The sequence below is a fragment of the Schistocerca gregaria genome, chromosome 1 (genome assembly GCF_023897955.1).
Source record: "Schistocerca gregaria isolate iqSchGreg1 chromosome 1, iqSchGreg1.2, whole genome shotgun sequence".
NCBI classification, from domain to species: Eukaryota; Metazoa; Arthropoda; class Insecta; order Orthoptera; family Acrididae; genus Schistocerca; species Schistocerca gregaria.
This window is the reverse complement of record NC_064920.1, coordinates 552,995,201-553,014,763: the sequence shown is the minus strand read 5'-3', so window position 1 is coordinate 553,014,763 and position 19,563 is coordinate 552,995,201. Positions and strand designations below refer to the sequence as shown.

General features: G+C 41.8%; 1 protein-coding gene across 1 annotated transcript in view; it reads left to right on the top strand.

Moving 5' to 3' along the window:
- Nucleotides 1–340: 340 nt before the first annotated feature.
- Nucleotides 341–19,563, top strand: part of LOC126360153 (sodium channel protein Nach-like) — a 195,020-nt gene continuing 175,797 nt past the window's right edge. The window contains exon 1 of the mRNA XM_050007691.1: nt 341–473. Within this exon, the coding sequence (XP_049863648.1) occupies nt 341–473 (133 nt within the window). The remainder of the gene's footprint in view (nt 474–19,563) is intronic.

The following is a 19,563-nucleotide window of genomic DNA, read 5'->3' as shown; positions in this document are numbered from 1 at the left end:
TTTACTGACGCGAAGCGAGCATACGGAATCCCGTGTAATCGACGAATACAGTCTGAAGCACTGTGACCACCCAATCAACCGAAGATATCGGTCGACGTCTGTCGAAAATAATCTGACGACCGATGTCGGTGGTACTGTGACCATAACCTTATATGTGCCTGGATTATTTTTTTAATTGATCAAAAGTTCATATTCGCGGGCCTCTTTGCAAGACAAAAAGGCAGTCAAACAGTCTACATTACGTGATATAATTGAGAAAAAAGTAGTTTCACCGTGGTCTAACAGTCATCCGATATCACTACGAATAGATAACAGTACTATGGATCTTACTATCGTCGACATGCCGCCAAACAACATTGTTGAAGGAGATGCAGTTCGTAGGCTCAATTTGACTGACCCTGACATCCATCCAAGCAAAGGAAAAGTATCAGAAATAGTTTGGACCGACTTTAATGCCAACGACGAGCGAAAAAGTAAAAGCAAAAATCGTACTGCTTTTAGGAGACGCTGAATGATTCAGCTTTACTACTGACATATGGAGTAATCCACCAAAGACGTTGCCGGCCGCTGTGGTCAAGCGGTTCTAGGTGCTTCAGTCCGGAACCACGCTGCTGCTACGATCGCGGGTTCGAATCCTGCCTCAGGCATGGATGTGTGTGCTGTCGTTAGGTCAGCTAGGTTTAAGTAGTTCTAATTCTAGAGGACTGATGACCTCAGATGTTAAGTCCCATAGTGCTTAGAGCCATTTGAACCATTTTGAACCAAAGACGTTCTCATTGCTGAGTTGCAGAGCCCACTTCATTAAAGGCCTCAAAAGGAAAAAGTTATACTGGCAGCCAGTGTCTTGGAACAAGATCACACAGGGCAGCATATTTCAGAGACTTAACCAAATTATTGGCGAATTTAATTTAACAAATAAAATCCACACGAGTACCTGCGACAATGCTTTTAATATGCAAGCGGCCATATGTTGTGAAACTTTGCTTGTATTGGATGCTTAGCTCATACGCTGCAGCTTGTTATTCATGATATTATTTTCAAAGATGCTGCTGTAAAGGATATAATAAAAATACGTACGACACAAGAAGTGAACAAGCCTCCCGATATTTAAACAAGTTTCAAGAAACATGCCACTTACCTAAACACATTTTGATTCTTGATGTCGAGACCCGCTGGAACAGCACTTATCTAATGTTGGAAACACTGGTTGAGCAAAAAACTGCTGTTATTTCATACATGGCAGAACGCGATGGAATGATAGACGCAACTGTAGAAGATTGGGTACAAATAGCTTCCGTGTAACAGTACTTAAGTGCTTTCACTAAGCAACGCTGAATATTTCAAGCGAATCTTCATCAGTTATCTTTAGTAATACCGTCATTCTTAACTCAAAACTGATCGATAAAGATGAAGGTCCTGAAAGTGTAAAACTGCTCAAGATTCAGTTTGCGAGTCTGCTAACATATTTTCTTACGCAAGAAATACTCCGCATTTATTGGTTGCAACTCTAATAGATCCCCGTTTTAAAACTAAGTATGACTAGTGATGAAACGGGAAAAGCGAAGACTGAAATAATACCATTTCTACCACAGAATGAGTCTCGGTCAAGTAAAATAGTTCGTCTGGACGTAGATGTTGATGAGCCTACACCTTCCTGTTCGACGTCATATGCAGATATCGAAAACTCATCCCCAAAAAATGATGATGATTCATGGGATTAACATGATAAACTTACATTACCAGTCACAAGTGGCAACAAGCTGGATTTGGGACATCACTATCCTCATTTTGAAGAACATCTAACATGTTTTTTAAAAGAACCTTTGCTACTGAGGAATAATGACATTTATGAATACTGCACTTGTTGTCTTTATACATATCTACGTCCAACTGCACTTGAATATTTATCTGATCCTCCTAGCCGGCCGCGGTGGACTCGCGGTTCTAGGCGCGCAGTCCGGAACCGTGCGATTGCTACGGTCGCAGGTTCGAATCCTGCCTCGGGCTTGGATGTGTGTGATGTCCTTAGGTTAGTTATGTTTAAGTAGTTCTAAGTTCTAGGGGACTGATGACCTCAGATGTTAAGTCCCACAGTGCTCAGAGCCATTTGAACCATCTGATCCTCCTACTAGAGTTTCTGGTGAACAATTGTTAAGCGCAGAGGGACAGATATGTGCGGACAGGCGATCTAACTTGATTGGTGGAACTGTGGACAAATTATTATTTTTAGCTTACAGCATAAATCTGTTAACTTCGATTATTAATTCTTTTTCATTGATCGATATCAAAACGCTAATGGAAAATTAAGATTCATTTGCGTATTATTATTCGAAGTTTCAGTTGTAATTATTCAAGTACTATTTTAAATAAATAAATACTACAACTGACTTTATTTCCAAGTTTTGTTATTTCTGGCAGATTACAAGGTAATTTTAACCATCTCGTTATATTGTTTATGTTACTTTTTTTTAAATCATTATTTTATTCACGTTTTGCCAGTCTTGAACGAAATTTCTTGGGGCTATTAAACCTTTGGCGATATCCGATTAATCGGCTTCGGCCAGAAATCGACCTTCGGTCGGACACTGCCTGTTAGTAACCAGGAAATCTAATACGTTATTTTCACGAGGCAGTTCTGTCATTGGCTGCTCAAGGTAAATGAAGACTTCGGCTTTATACAGTGGTGAGGGACAGTCGATGAGGAACACAGTTATTGTTTGTAAACATGGTATGTGATTCGCTAATGACAACGTCAGCAGAATACGTGCATGGAAATAGTGGTATGTGTCAAAGACATGGCTGCGAGAAACAGTAACGACTGGATTGTTCGTATCAGGAAATTACTTTTCAGGAACGATTTGTAGAAATCCGAGGATGATGTGGATAACTTCGACTCAGACAAATATACTGAATACGTTCCTGAACGCAAATGCATTACTAAAGTTGCTGCTAATCAGGGAAAACTGAATACACTACTGGCCATTAAAATTGCTACACCACGAAGATGACGTGCTACAGACGCGAAATTTAACCGACAAGAAGAAGACGCTGTTATATGCAAATGATTAGCTTTTCAGAGCATTCCCACAAGGTTGGCGCCTGTGGCGACACCTACAACGTGCTGACATGAGGAAAGTTTCCAACCGATTTCTCATACACAAACAGCAGTTGACCACCGTTGCCTGGTGAAACGTTGTTGTGGCGCCTCGTGTATGGAGGAGAAATGCCTACCATCGCGTTTCCTACTTTGATAAAGGTCGGATTGTAGCCTATCGCGATTGCGGGTTGTCGTATCGCGACATTGCTGCTCGCTTTGGTCGAGATCCAATGACTGTTAGCAGAATATGGAATCGGCGGGTTCAGGAGGGTAATACGGAACGCCGTGCTGGATCCCAAGGGCCTCGTATCACTAGCACTCAAGATGACAGGCATCTTATCCGCATGGCTGTAACGGAACGTGCAGCCACGTCCCGATCCCTGAGTCAACAGATAGGGACGTTTGCAAGACAACAACCATCTGCACGAGCAGTTCGACGACGTTTGCAGCAGCATGGACTATCAGCTCGGAGACCATGGCTGCGGTTTCCCTTGACGTTGCATCACAGACAGGAGCGCCTGCGATGGTGTACTCAACGACGAACCTGGGTGCACGAATGGTAAAACGCCATTTTTTCGGATGAATCCAGGTTCTGTTTGCAGCATCATGATGGTCGCATCCGTGTTTGGCGACATCGGGGTGAACGCACATTGGAAGCGTGTATTCGTCATCGCCATACTGGCGTATCACCCGGCGTGATGGTATGGGGTGCCATTGATTGCACGTCTCGGTCACCTCTCGTTCGCACAGACGACACTTTGAACAGTGGACATTTCATTTCAAATGTGTTACGACCCGTGGCTCTACCCTTCATTCGATCCCTGCGAAAACGTACATTTCGGCAGGATAATGCACGACCCCATGTTGCAAGTCCTGTATGGGCCTTTCTGGATACAGAAAATGTCCGACTGTTGCCCTGGCCAGCACATTCTCCAGATCTCTCACCAATTGCAAACGTCTGGTCAATGGTGGCCGAGCAACTGGCTCGTCACAATACGCCAGTCACTACTCTTGATGAACTGTGGTATCGTGTTGAAGCTGCATGGGCAGCTGTACCTGTACAAGATCCAAGGTCTGTTTGACTCAATACGCAGGCGTATCAAGACCGTTATTACGGCCAGAGGTGGTTGTTCTGGGTACTGATTTCTCAGGATCTATGCACCCAAATTGCGTGAAAAGGTAATCACATGTCAGCTCTAGTATAATATATTTATTTGACCAATGAGTACTCGTTTATCATCTGCATTTCTTCTTGGTGTAGCAATTTCAATGGCCAGTAGTGTAATTGTTTAAGCAAATAAACAATGTTGTGTCCCATACGATAATCCATATGAATTTTACGTGACAGTGTGATGGCACAAAAGGTAGGGGCCGTCCTTAAAATTTTATATGTGCTACAGTAAGGCGAAAATAAAATTAATTTGTTATTAGGCTGAATCATAGATTAATTTTGTTGTTGTTATGCTTTACTATTGCACAAATTGATAATGCAAATCCTCCTATCATAAAGTGAAACCAGTTGGAAGTTTTAAATTTGCACTTTTGAGAGGCTTCACAGTAAAGTTCCATAAACTCGCGCAGCAAATAAACAATTGTAAGTCAATTCAAACGCATGTTAAGTGAACTCAGTTTTCAAGTAAACAATGGTAATTACGAATTGACATATATTTGAGAATAAAATTTTGGACAGAACTGCCTATTTTAAAAATGTGTTGTTACGCAATAAATATTTGATTACAATGACTTACCTGAGTCAAAAAAACTCAATGGAAGTACTTGAAATATATTACCTATGAGATTTTTTAAAACTTTACTGTGCAATTTCTCAAAACCGCCAACTTACCCCTTACCATCTGTACAGTCGAGTTCTCAATTGTCGGGCAAGGCATCTGAGACAATTTCAAGTTTCCTGGTTTCCATAACGTGCCTTCATCACTTGAGTCTTCCGGTCAGTATCTGGTAAGTAGAGATCTTCCCTAATACTACAACGTGACCAGAAACTTCAAGTGAAGTTTTCTCCAAGTTTCCACTCAAAATGTACCGCAAGTGTTACTCCTGACGCAGGTGATCTGTAGCACTTCAAGACCATGTTCTATCCACCTTCAGCACCTAACTTCGCGCTTCCAGTCTATACTTAATGAGAACATATTGCCTCAACGCTAATAAAGTCAACGGGTCACTTCGCCTGTGAACAGAAAGCCGTTTATGGAATATGTGAGACGCTATAACTTCTCACGCTGTATTCTGCGTAGCGACACAGCGCCAAAGTCGCTTGTCGCTGGATTCCCGCCCACACTGGCATTGCTCCTTATTGAATCTGAGAACCCCATTTCGGATAAGACTCAAAACGCCTGCGAAGTACTATCGCGCAAGCACCAGATACAATATTCAGTGTCGCGGATTCCACACGTCATGTCGCGGACACACTTGAGTTGCATCCCAGACGCACTTCTGTGGCGCAATGAGTCGCAGTTTTGCGTCCCTGTGCGCCCAAGTGTTAAGAACACTGCGCGTTTGCTTTTATTATCTCCGTTTCTCTCTTCCTTGTCTGTAAACATATGGTTGCTGCTCTGACTAGTTCTTCTCTTTCCTTTGCCAGGTAATACATTCTTGTAAAGCTTATGATGAACAAAGTATAGTATTATTAATTAGATTGACTTTGAGATTACGTCCAGCCGAAGCTAATTATGGCATCAGCAGCACATAAACGTGTATACTTCCGGCTACTGAAAGTGCTTCAAAATAAATTGAGGCGGAATGTGTACGGCAGAATATATGCAACCTAAAGTAAGTTATAAATGGACGTAACCCCAATCTCTCAATTTAATAAACATTACGTAATTATATTCTTGAATCATAATGTTACATTTTACCGACGACTTTTTTTCTGAAATGCTCTTAAGTACTTGTATGTTAGACAGCATTTATTTATTTCAGGAGCCATGCCAAGTAGAAAAAGTGATCGTGCTAAGATAAAACTTGAAAGTTGCGTGTTAAACAGTACTTTCGTTTCATTCATACTTTAGTTTTCTTTAAATCCTGAAATCATATTCATATTCATTTCGCAGAGATATCCTGCTATTGGTATCGATAGGTCATGCAACCTCTTTGAGCTATCTCTTTGCGAAAAACCAATGTACGTAAACTTCTCACCTCTGGAGAGTTCAGATTGTATAACTTTACGGTTATGGCATCTTTAGATATATGAAGGAACTTTTTTGAATTTTTTTAAAAACTATTCAAATCTACTAAACACTTTTGATAGTCGAATTAACTGTAGTAGTTCCACTATTACAAAATCATATACATCCAGTTTTGCAATGATTTAATCGCCCTCTCATGTGTATACATCTATGATGAAATACAGTGTGATCTAGAAGGTATAATAATAGGAAAAATATGGCAATAACCCAGAAGGGCAAGGGAATAAATACTCACATAACTAATTTGACACTGTTTTGTTAAAAAACCACGATATCCCAATATTTGGATGACGTTCGAATTGTAATAACCGCCTAATTTGGATAGTTACAAGATGAACATCAAGAATTCCGATGAGTATCAGTTGCAGGCACTGTACATGAACACTAGGAGCCGCAGGTATTAACCTAAAAAAGGTGTTGAAGTAAGACCACGAAAGAAAATAATTCAGAATGACTCCATGTTAGGACAGAAAAATGTACAAACTCACCAGTGATGAAAATTCAACATGCGCCAGCAAAAACCACATGTTGGAGATGTGACTCCGCTTCAAGAACGAAGGTGAGGCCACCAGAAAACCTTATTGACATAGTGCGATTGAAACTGTCGGCACGCAGAATGCTCGAGAGGAGAGGCCGATAAAAAGTAGTATGGAAATATGCTGCTAGAGGGTGCAAAGATAGAGACAGAAGAAACACAGTTGAGTTACCTACCAACCAAGGCTGGGAACCGCTACAAAATATATCAAGGAGAAAAAGGCAGTGAGTAACATAACAAATGCATGGCGTTTAGATTGATTCAGCGAATCATCTGCGAGAGCGGTTGAATGGGCCAGGTCACCCACGAAGTCTGAATGGACTAGACATGTTATGGATGCCGATGAGTTGTTATCTGATAGGAACTGCTGTTTCCTGTTGAAGATTTTGGGAGACCATTATAATAAATACACAGTCTCTAAGATATATCAATTGGGAGTTTTACACTTTAATTTGTATATTTCACATGCTGATTTGGTGACCAACTATGAGTGTGGACATGCAGACAGAAGTGGGACAAGAGCGGTGTGGTCCCACTCTTCATTGTTGCCAAATTTATTCAACATGGCGAATCCAAGATGGCGGCCATAGATATGGCAATGTCACAATGATGTCTGGGTGGAAGTTCAACTTTTGGTGTGAATATAGGTCAATTGGGCTACCTCAACTAACCTAACCCCTCCCCTCACTCAGAAAATGGCGGGAAAATCAAATTTTCATAGAAAAAAGGTCACTTGCGCTATCTCCACTAACCTAAGAAAACGGCGGGAAAAGAGGCCACTTGGGCTACTTCCACTAACCTAAGTCAACATGGCGAATCCAAGATGGCGGCCATAGATATGGCAATGTCACAATGATGTCTGGGTGGAAGTTCAACTTTTGGTGTGAATATAGGTCAATTGGGCTACCTCAACTAACCTAACCCCTCCCCTCACTCAGAAAATGGCGGGAAAATCAAATTTTCATAGAAAAAAGGTCACTTGCGCTATCTCCACTAACCTAAGAAAACGGCGGGAAAAGAGGCCACTTGGGCTACTTCCACTAACCTAAGTCAACATGGCGAATCCAAGATGGCGGCCATAGATATGGCAATGTCACAATGATGTCTGGGTGGAAGTTCAACTTTTGGTGTGAATATAGGTCAATTGGGCTATCTCAACTAACCTAACCCCTCCCCTCACTCAGAAAATGGCGGGAAAATCAAATTTTCATAGAAAAAAGGTCACTTGCGCTATCTCCACTAACCTAAGAAAACGGCGGCAAAACAGGCCACTTGGGCTACTTCCACTAACCTAAGTCACCCAGCGGCCCCATCTTCCTTGTAATTTGTGGGAAAACGACTCAATCTGTGCTGGGCTGTTGGATAGGATGGATGTAAGTCTTCATTTTGCAGCCATGCTTTATTTAAACAATTTGAGACAGTAGCTCCATTCAGTGTGTTCACCATGAGGAGCAGAGCCCTACCGACCTAGTAAGCAGTACTGCCACCAGAGGGCGCTATCGTCCCACGGCGGTCTGGGGAAGAGGGGGGGGGGGGGGGAATGGTGGGAAAAGCACGCAGCCTGTGGTGGGCTGCTGGACAGAGGAAAGAGTGTACTTTATTTATTTTGGAACAACTTATTTAGGGACATATTTCAAATTCTTTATTTATTACACTGATACAAAACACTTCGCCTGACGCGGTGCGGGTGACTAACTAGTCTACAGACCTTCAAACTATTCGTAAATCCCGAAATAATGCAGTACACTGATGTACAGACACGAAAACAACTCGTAAATTTTCAAAATAATGCATGTATAACGCTGTGCAAACACACTCACTAATTGTAAGCTGTGGAAATAATGCATTGTCCAGCCTACAGACATGCAAACTACTCATAACTCACCGAAATAATGCGGTTCACTGATAGGCAGACATGGAAACAACTCGTAATTGTCAAGGTAACGTATGTAAAATGCTCTTCAGACACACTCACTAATTATAAACTGTCGAAATAATGCCAACAGTTTACTTATGGACAGATTTCACATACTGTATTTATTACACTGTTGCAAAACACGCACACAGGCGTGCTTGGAGTCACAGTAAATAGCCTACAGATCTGTAAACTACTCGTAAATCGCTGAAATAATGCAGTACACTGATGTGCAGTGTTTCAAACAATGACACAGGTTCACAGGGAGAATCAGTTGTGACTTACAGTATAGTCAGTGGGATATGGTCATCCTCCTACAGTACAAGTGATTAAACTTTAAACTGGTCTGTGAAGTGCATCCATACCTGTATATTTAATAGCATCACTACATGTGCTCAGTGATCAAACATGTATGTGGCCAGTTTCCTAGGGCAAATCTGTGTAGGGGTGCATAGCACACTGCAGCATCGATGGCCTGTGGAGGGGTAATGATTCACGTTTCCTTCTCATGACAGGAGCCATCTGGATGGAAAGGCCTGTTGGGATACAGGCGTGTGGCTGACTTACACGTGTCGTCCTGTAGACTATGGAATAGCGAACTAATACTTAGTATGTTTTGGACAGCTTTCGTGAACATGTAGAAATTTGAGAAGATTCAATATGGACGTGTGTTTGCGCTGGACTATTATTCCCTCCCATGTAAATAGTCTGGTTGACTGCTTTTGCACATTTCGCGCCATTATTTAGTTGAGATAACGTAGATTGTGTTGTGTGCATATAGCAGGTGAAAGATGGGTGGAAGACACAATTGCTGATTCTCTAGACATGAGAAACACCTTAGTTGACTTTTCTCTATTTTTTTTCGAGTTTTCATGTAAAGTTCTTTTCAGACAGGATACGTTTCTAGTTAATCAGCGGTTTACAGCACGCTCCAGCCCGCTAATGTTTCGAGTTCCTACAGAAATAATTTCGAGTCTACATCTTCAGAATTATACTGTGCGACCGATACTGCTGTGCAAGCGATATTGCTGTGTGGTATCGCGTAAATGATATAATGTTATAGCAAACCATGTGGCCTTGTAATCCCAGAGTCTGGAGATGTGTGTAGAAAGCAAGAAATCAAGCAGGTCGGGGCCAGAAACAGTAACGTCTTTGTTCCAAGAGAAAGCAAGCCCGACTTTGTACAAGAAGTTGGAGAGTGGCTTTAGTCCACTGAGGGGACTCTGGTCACACATTGGAAGCTGATGACTTGTGGCTGTCAGCTGAGGTGGATGACTGCCCAAGGTTGCAGGAAATATTTAGTGCTGTGAGGAGTATATACACTGTATGTGCTTAAGCTGTCTGTCTTCACAGTATATGTACGAATGTCTAGCGGTTTATATCTGTACGCATGATGTAAAAGGGAGTTATTTTTTTATGGTGCAGGATATGAATTGTGTGTTTACTACATTGATATGCCATGCGGAGATGGGGTTCACCCTGAAATATTCAAGCTTCTGTACTCAGTGGCAAAGCAGTGTAGTTGTGCAAAAGTCTTTCCATATTTGACGATCTGTAAGACATTTTTGCAGGGTTAAACTGTCAGTGCAGTATGGCGATCTGTACAAAATAGTTTTCTCACTGAAACTCTCATCTGCAGAAAGAAAAAGGCGGACATTGCTACCTCACCAGCAGCATCAGTAATTTCGCAGAGAACATCATTAAGAGCCAGTCAGCATGCCGCATTCATTCACAAGACATCCTTTGTGCTGGGACATAGAAGCCTCTACACAATAGAGAGAACGTTTGTGTTTCAGAGATGTTTGTTGAAAGCAGGACTTAACGATTTCCAGGTAACACGTGATGGACGGGGTGCCACATTAGGACCATCAGGAGGAATGCATTTGGCGTTATTCTGGCCTGTTTTCGTAAACAGGTTCTGTTAGGACAATAATTTCCATGCGGGCAACCTGAGACATCACGAAAACTCTTACAAAAGCAACCATTAGCTATTTCTATGACACTTTACATTCTTCGAGAGGTAGATTTGGCTCTTATTTACATAGCCATCTGATGTCAGTATAACGCTGAAAACCTCTTAGTTGCGCCTGCAATGGTGAGTCACTATGGGAATATTTTGGGGGCGATGCATCAGCCACACTGGACTGTTAAACACGTGCATGGCTAGGTGCACCTCAAATCTCCCGTTAGGATCGCTATAAACAATGAATCCTGGGCTTTTCTGGGAAGCATTGCAACACATTTCTATAGCGTGTTCAGAGAGAGAAACTTGGCTGTTATTTGCGTAGACATGTGATGTCAGTATAAAATTGAGAGCCTTTTATCGGCACCTACAATGGTGAGTCTCAGCAATTAGGTCTTCACTGGACCGCAGGTAAAGAGGCATCGCAGTAGCAGTGGTAAACATGTGTGTGTGGCCCAGACGTTTCTTGCATATGGGACGGCGTGAGTGCGCCGACTGGCATGTGTACCTTGGGAGTTCTGTGGGTGGGGGCTGTTTGCTGATATGTCACGGCTCACCAGAGTTCGAAAGCGTTTTTTACATGCAAAGAGTGTTTGTGCACTGCATGAGTTTCCGCTGTTTAAGAATCGTGTTATACATGCATCATCTTTTAAGATTTTACGAGTTGTTTTCGTGTCTGTTGCATTATTTTGTGAACAAGTGTGCAGGCCGTGCAACGCATGATTTCTACAGTTTACATTTAGCAAGCATGTTTGAACAGCATTATGCACGCATTATTTTGAAAATTTACGAGTTGTTTTCGTGTCTGTACATCAGTGTACTGCATTATTTCGCCTATTTACGAATAGTTTGCAGGTCTGTAGATTAGTTACTGTGACCTCCAGCACGTCAGGGCAAGTGTTTTGTATCAATGCAATAAAGAAAGTATGTGAACTACGTCCCTAAATAAGTTGTTCCAAAATAAATAAAGTACACTCCTTCCTCTCTCCAGCAGCCCACCATAAGCTGAGTTTTTTTCCCGCCATTTCCTCTCCCCCCACACCACCATGGGACGATAGCTCCATCTCGTGGCAGTACTGTGTACTAGGTCAGTAAGGCTCTGGACCTCATGGTGGACACACTGAATGGAGCTACTGCCTCAAATTCTTTAAATAAAGCATGGCTGCAAAATAAAGACTTATATCCATCCTATCCAGCAGCCCAGCACAGGCTTAGTCGTTTTTCCACCAATTACAAGGAAGATGTGGTGGTCGGATGACTTAGGTTAGTGGAGGTAGCCCAAGTGACCTTTTTTCCACCAAATTTCGAACTTCCCGCCATTTACTGAGGGAGGGAAGGGATTAAGGTTAGTTGAGGTAGCCCAATTGACCTATCTTCCCACCAAAATTTGAACTTCCCCCAATGAGGTCATTGCGACATTGTCATATCTACTGCTGCCATCTTGGATCCGCCACATTGAATAAATTTGGCAACAATGCAGAGTTGGGCAACACCGCCCTTCTCCCACTACTGTAGTCAATTGCACAGTATTACAAAGGTTCAGATATTGGTTATTTTTCGTAAGGTGGAAGCTGATTACTGGGCTGTGTCGTAGTTATTAGATCTAATGCTTTATGCACTTAGCTTTGTCATCCTCTCCTACCCTTCAGCATCACGTGTACAGAAAATTTGTATTTCTGTGGCTGCAGAAAATTCCATACATATAGACGTGTGCTATAAATCCCATGTGGCATATATCTATGAGGAGGTTTCTTTCTGCTGGGTGCCGGGGCACGTGGGTATTAGGGGAAACGAACTGGCGGATGTGGCTGCCAAAGATGCATGTTCCCTCCCTCACGTTGTTGAATGTGCCGTACCCCTCCATGCTGTAACCTCCCTTTTGCGTTTTCGTGTTATGCATCAATGGGAAGAGGAGTGGCTGGCAGTTTCTGACAATAAGCTGCGTCTGGTAAAGGCCACTACGCGACCATGGTGTACGTCCTACCAGTCATACAGGCGGGATGAGGTTCTCCTCACTCGCCTCCGCATTGGGCACAGTCCCTTAACGCATGGTTTTTTACTCCGGCGCGAGGACCCCCCAATCTGCAGTGCTTGTGGCGTCCAGATTACTGTCCGCCACATTTTACTTGACTGTGTTTTATTCTCTGACCAGAGGGCGGTGGTTTCCTTGCCACTGGATTTGCCCTCTATTTTACAAGACGACGCAGCGACAGTGGTTAAGGTCTTACGGTTTTGTGTCCTGTCCAATCTGTTGCCTCGGATTTTAGGGAGAGGGTTTTAATGTGCTGCTGGGTGACTGGCTCACCCAGGTTTTAGGTAAGAGGTCCGCCAGTCACGATTACCTCCTTGTTTCCCTTCGGTATCTGTTCTCTTTTCCTTGTGTTTCCTTTCCTTTTTTAGTGTGTTTCTTCTCCTCTTGTTTTGCCTCTGTATGTGAGCATTTGGAACTGCATCAGGCCTGTGTCTTTTAGCCGTTCTCCTTGTTCGGTGTCCGTCTTCGTCCCTTCACCGCATGTGTTCCTGTTTCTATGCGTTTGGGCGCTGATGACCACGCTGTTTAGCGCCCATAAACCTCAAACACACACACACACACACACACACACACACACACACACTCGTTTCTTTTCCCGGCCGCGGTGGCCGTGCGGTTCTAGGCGCTGCTGTTCGGAACCGTGGACTGCTATGCTCGCAGGTTCCAGTCCTGCCTCGAGCATGGATGTGTGTGATGTCCTTTGGTTAGTTAGGTTTAAGTAGTTCTACGTTCTAGGGGACTGATGACCTAAGATGTTAAGTCCTATAGTGTTCAGAGCCATTTGAATCATTTTTTCATTTCTTTTGAGGTTAACACAGAGTGTTAATTTAGTGTTGTAGTTAGCCTTTTTGCATTCCTCAGTCCTTCCTTCAACGAATTAGTAATAAATATCCCACTCCCTACACATATAACCTCAAGGTATTGAAAGGTGAGTTTTGCCGGTTTTTTGGGACGCAAATTTGCTGTAGGTAATTTTTGCAAAATGCACATTGATGTCCTCAAGCAATAATTTGTGCAGAATATGAAGGTAATGCCTTCAGCTTTTGCAACAGTATTGGTGAATTATGTTCTTGAATGATGTCTTTTTTTCACTCACTTTGGTGTAGTGTTTTCTATGCCAGATCAATTTCAGGATAAAGTATTGTCATTACGATCAAGGGAAATCATCAAGTAGCACAACTACAAGCTAACTACATTAGAATCACTAATTTTGAGGGGATTTTAGAAGGCAACTACACAGTTTTGATTGTTAAATTGTGCCACCTAATCATATCAATTTTCCATTGCGCTGGATGTCTGTTAGTGTGTGCTTGTGTGTTCACTTCTTTTAGGTTAATTATCAGTCAGGTGGTGTTTCAGTTTTGGTTATTGGGTCATAACTATTCAGATAATAGCGCATAGCTTCAGTCAATGTGGGCTTGTTCAGTCAATCAAGGCTTGTTCTAAGTATTCAGGGATAGCAGATCAATCACAGCACAGATCACAACTTACAAGCTAATGAAAACTCCCAGTGTTCGCTGTACGATAAAGTGCTAGTAGTACAGATAATGAAACCCAATAAATGAAAAGACTAGTTACACAGAAATCATGTAGAATTCGCTGAAAAATATATTGTAATCTTCAGACGCAAAAAGGCTTCACTGGAAATTTCACTCGTGGATTCATCAGACCACTGTCTCAGTCTGCTGGTGTTAAAGCTCCGTAGAGAATCACTCTGTGAATCACTGAAACCAAGAAACCAAAACAATAGGAGAGAATTTCATGGAAAAGATAAACAAGACATTGTTTCTAACAACATAATCAGAAGTCGTATCGACGACATAGATTTGGATGTTTTGGACACAGTGCTCAATGAAATGAGATCAAGTCCACGCTGCAGTTTGACAAATCGACCGACGTTGCTCCTTATTCCCACCTGCCTGTCTATGTTGTTCGATGCACAAAAGATGACGGCCTGAAAGAAAAATACTTGTTCTCGAAATCGCTGGACGCTGCTACACTCGGCGAAGATTTTCCCCGATCAGCGAACAATTTTGTTGAGGAAAATCAAATGCATCCTCCATGTTGGGCGTTCGCTCTGGGTTCCACACACTGATGAAAGAAGTAGGTCCAAGTACGACGTTCAGCCACTGCATTAAACTTCGTTCTGCTTTGGCAGTGAAAACACTCCCACCTGATTTGTTGAATGTACTCGACTCAGGTAATGGAGATCGTAAACTACGTACGAAGCAGGGCAGCAAGCACAAGAGTTCTTGAAGAATTGTGCAATGAGGGTGGAGCCAAATTCTATGTGTTCTTGTTCCAGAGAGAAGTACGGTGGGTGCCAAGTCTCAAGGTTATGCATAGAGAGCTCGAGCTTCGACAAGAAACTGCTTTGTTTCTGTGAAGGGCGAGAAGAAGACTTACATGCAAAAGTAACAGATAATATATTTATTTCGAAAGAGAAATATCATGCGGATTTTTTTTGTAGAAACAATAAACTACTTGCAAGAAAATGCTGTGAAAATTTTGACAATAGAAAATAAGTTGCCAATTCCTTTTCCAGCCTGTAGGTTTATTTACGCATGACTGAAGTTCGTCATTTCGATGTCCCCAGAACTGACAGTGATACTCCACGTCAACAGTGAAAAATGCTCAATCATGTATGAAGTAAGTCAGCTCTTATCGCCAGTAATAAACTCTACCGGTAACTGTTCTCCTGGACTGGAGAACCGACTAGTAAGGCTGGGTTTCAACTTCTTCTTCAACGAATCAAGGAATATTTTCACATAGCGAAGTTCAAGTGTAAGCAGAAAATCTTAGACTACACGAAGAGGATGCACTAAACATTGATTTCTCTAAGACAAAACCAGCAACACTTTGGAGAAAGATTTGTGACAGATATGCGTCATTATCAGGAAAAGTCTTAAGAGTACTAAATCCATTCACCATAACGTATAAGTGTGGAAGTAGATTTGTAATAATAGTAGCAGTGAAAACAATAGCAAGAAACCGACTGAACTTGAAACACAATTTACGATGTGAATTGGCGGAGAACAAACTGAATATAAAAGAAAAATAAATAAGCAATACCAATCAGCTCATTGATCATTGATGTTAACGAAATAGTGTGTATTTTCCTCTAATTTTAAAAACAGCGGTGTTCAAACAGGCTTTTTTTTCAATCTAGATCTCGTTCAGGGGTAATATCACAAATGTTGGCAACATTGATCTAGAGCCTGACATTTAGATCTGAAGTATCAGTGCAAGTGGTACAGTTCTTTTGCAGAACAGAATATTTTACGCGGTCGTGTCACTGAGAGGAGCCAAGTAATAAGCAGAAATCATTCAGCTGCTGAAAGCAATAACAGATAAACTACCGGGATATGATTAGGCCTCTGAGTTCAAAGAAGTGTCCTAAAAGAGGCATACAGAGATGCCACTACCGTTAATTTTCCCATTACCGACATCAAAGAATATTAGACGCGTTCACGCAAGGCCTATTTGGCAAACGTTTATGTCTGTGAGTTCATACTGCGCCAGACAGCGCACTAATAATAATATAAGATTTTAGTAAAAACGCTTTGTTGTCGTCTCATTCTGTGTTCAACTGGTGTAGCGTGTTTTAGAAATTACGGACGGGCTGGAGGAAGACGCCCTTTAATTATTCTCTTTGTTTGGGAGTTTGTACAGCGTTGAAATACTTCTTTGCGTGTAGTAACGACCTTTCCGCTGTGATTTCCTTCTTCTGTTGGGCACGTGCAGCAGTTCCGACACGATTATACTTCAAGCTCGAGTTTTGGAGTTTTCAAACCGTGAGTCAGACCTACCGGTGGCCAACGCGGTGAGACGTCACCCGCTTCCCTTTCGGCTAAGAAGGTAATCAGCAAAACACCTTACTTATACTGTTCTGCCACGCATCCTATTCCCTCTCGTTAGAACATTAGCTAGTACGACAAATTGGGGAACAATAAGTATTTAAATATTCGCTTTTCATCTCATGAAAAGGTTACTGCTTTTATAACTTATGGTAGAATACTATACGTGATAGTGGCAAAGCTTCTTATTTCTGTGGTTAGGACATCAGAAAAATATACATTATGTAATTTAGTCTACCAGTTTACGAAAAGATGCATTCGAAGATCGTGTGCCACCTTCAAATACAAAAGTAGCCTGTTTGGCGAATTCGTCGTTTCTCCTATAGTTTTCTTATCTACAATTTACCATCTGCAAATCTATTCCTATCCACGGACCTAGTCTTATCTTAGAGTAAGTTCTGAGTAACCACTATAACATGAAGTTCACATATTATTTTTCATTAAAGTGAGAGTATTTTCAAAATGCTTCTGGCTAAATCTAGGACATATAACTGGAAATATGGAAATGATAGAATTTTAACTCATCCAAACATAGCACAAATTATTTTGATAACATTTCACTCAATACCAATATGAGATTAATAAAGTTAATTAGTACACATATGAGGCAACAGTGTAAACCCAGTGACACCTCATATATGAACACACTATTTCTACTCACATGTTAGGAGCAGAGATACTAGGGAAAAATTCAAAGAGGCAACTGAAATGCCTTGAACATACTCATTCTTTGTGAAAATCAATACAAATTTACTTTCATTTTTCATTGACAGCGCTATGTAGTTAGCTCTTACCCTTTGCTCTAGTCCTGCTATTTATTTTGACACTTGTCATTCGCGTAACAGTACATTCTCACTGGTCTGATAATTTTATCGTAATGATTCTCCCCTACCACTCCCCCCTCCCACACTGACCATGGACCTTGCCGTTGGTGGGGAGGCTTGCGTGCCTCAGCGATACAGATAGCCGTACCGTAGGTGCAACCACAACGGAGGAGTATCTGTTGAGAGGCCAGACAAACGTGTGGTTCCTGAAGAGGATCAGCAGCCTTTTCAGTAGTTGCAGGGGCAACAGTCTGGATGATTGACTGACCTGGCCTAGTAACACTAACCAAAACGGCCTTGCTGTGCTGGTACTGCGAACGGCTGAAAGCAACGGGAAACTACAGCCGTAAATTTTCCCGAGGGCATGCAGCTTTCCTGTGTGGTTAAGTGATGATGGAATCCTCTTGGGTAAAATATTCCGGAGGTAAAATAGACCCGCATTTGGATCTCCAGGCGGGGACTACTCAGGAGGACGTTGTTATCAGGAGAAAGAAAATTGGCGTTCTACGTGTCGGAGCGTGGAATGTCAGATCCCTTAAGCGGCCAGGTAGGTTAGAAAAATTAAAAAGGGAAATGGATAGATTAAAGTCAGATATAGTCGGAATTAGTGAAGTTCTGTGGTAGGAGGAACAAGACTGCTGGCCAGGTGAATACAGGGTTATAAATACAAAATCAAATAGGGATAATGCAGGAGTAGGTTTAATAATGAATAAAAAAAATAGGAATGCGGGTAAGCCACTACAAACAGCATAGTGAACGCATTACTGTCGCCAAGATAGATATGAAGCTCACACGCCGACCACAGTAGTACAAATTTATATGTCAACTATCTCCGCAGATGACGAAGAGATTGATGAAATGTATGATGAGATAAAATATATATATATATATATATATATATATATATATATATATATATATATATATATATATATATATATATATTCAGATAGTGAAGGGAGACGAAAATTTAACAGTCGTGGGTAACTGGAATTCATAGTAGAAAAACGAAGAGAAGGAAACGTAGTTGGTGAATATGGAAAGGGGGGGGGGGGGAGGAATGAAAGAGGAAGCCACCTGGTAGAATTTTGCACAGAGCATAACTTAATCGTAGCTAACACTTGGTTCAACAAACATGAAAGAAGGTTGTACACGTGGAAGAAGCCTGGAGATACTGGAAGGTTTCAGATAGACCGTATAATCGTAAGACAGAGATTTAGGAACCAGGTTTTAAACTGTAAGACATTTCCATGGGCAGATGTGGACTTTGGCACAATCTATTGGTTATGAACTGTAGACTAAAACTGAAGAAACAGCAAAAAGCTGGGAATTTAAGAAGATCTTACCTGGATAAACTGACAGAACCAAAAGTTGTAGAGAGTTTCAGAGAGAACATTAGGGAACGATTGACAAAAATGGGGAAAAGAAATACAGTAGAAGAAGAACGGGTAGCTTTGAGAGATGAAATAGTGAAGGCAGCAGACGATCAAGTAGGTGAAAAGAAATCCTCAGGTAACAGAAGAGATACTGAAGTTAACTGACGAAAGGAGAAAACACAAAAATGCAGTAAATGAAGCAGGCAAAAAGGAATACAAACGTCGCGAAAATGAGACCGGCAGGAAGTGCAAAATGGTTAAGCATGGATGGCTAGATGACAAATGTAACGATGTAGGGGCGTATATCACTAGGGATAGGACAGATACTGCCTACAGGAAAATTAAAGAAAGCTTTGGAGAATAAAGAACCACTTGTATGAATATCAAGAGCTGAGATGGAAATCCAGTTTTAAGCAAAGAAGGGAAAGTAGAAAGGTGGAAGGAGTATATAGAGGGTCTATACAAGGGCGATGTACTTGAGGACAATATTATGGAAATTAAAGAGGAGGTAGATGAAGATGAAATGGGAGATCTACATCTACATTTATACTCCGCAATCCACCCAACAGTGTGTTGCGGAGGGCACTTTACGTGCCACTGTCATTAGCTCAATTTCCTGTTCCAGTCGCGTATGGTTCGCGGGAAGAACGACTGCCGGAAAGCCTCCGTGCGCGCCCGAATCTCTCTAATTTTACATTCGTGATCTCCTCGGGAGGTGTAAGTAGGGGGAAGCAATATATTCGATACCTCATCCAGTAACG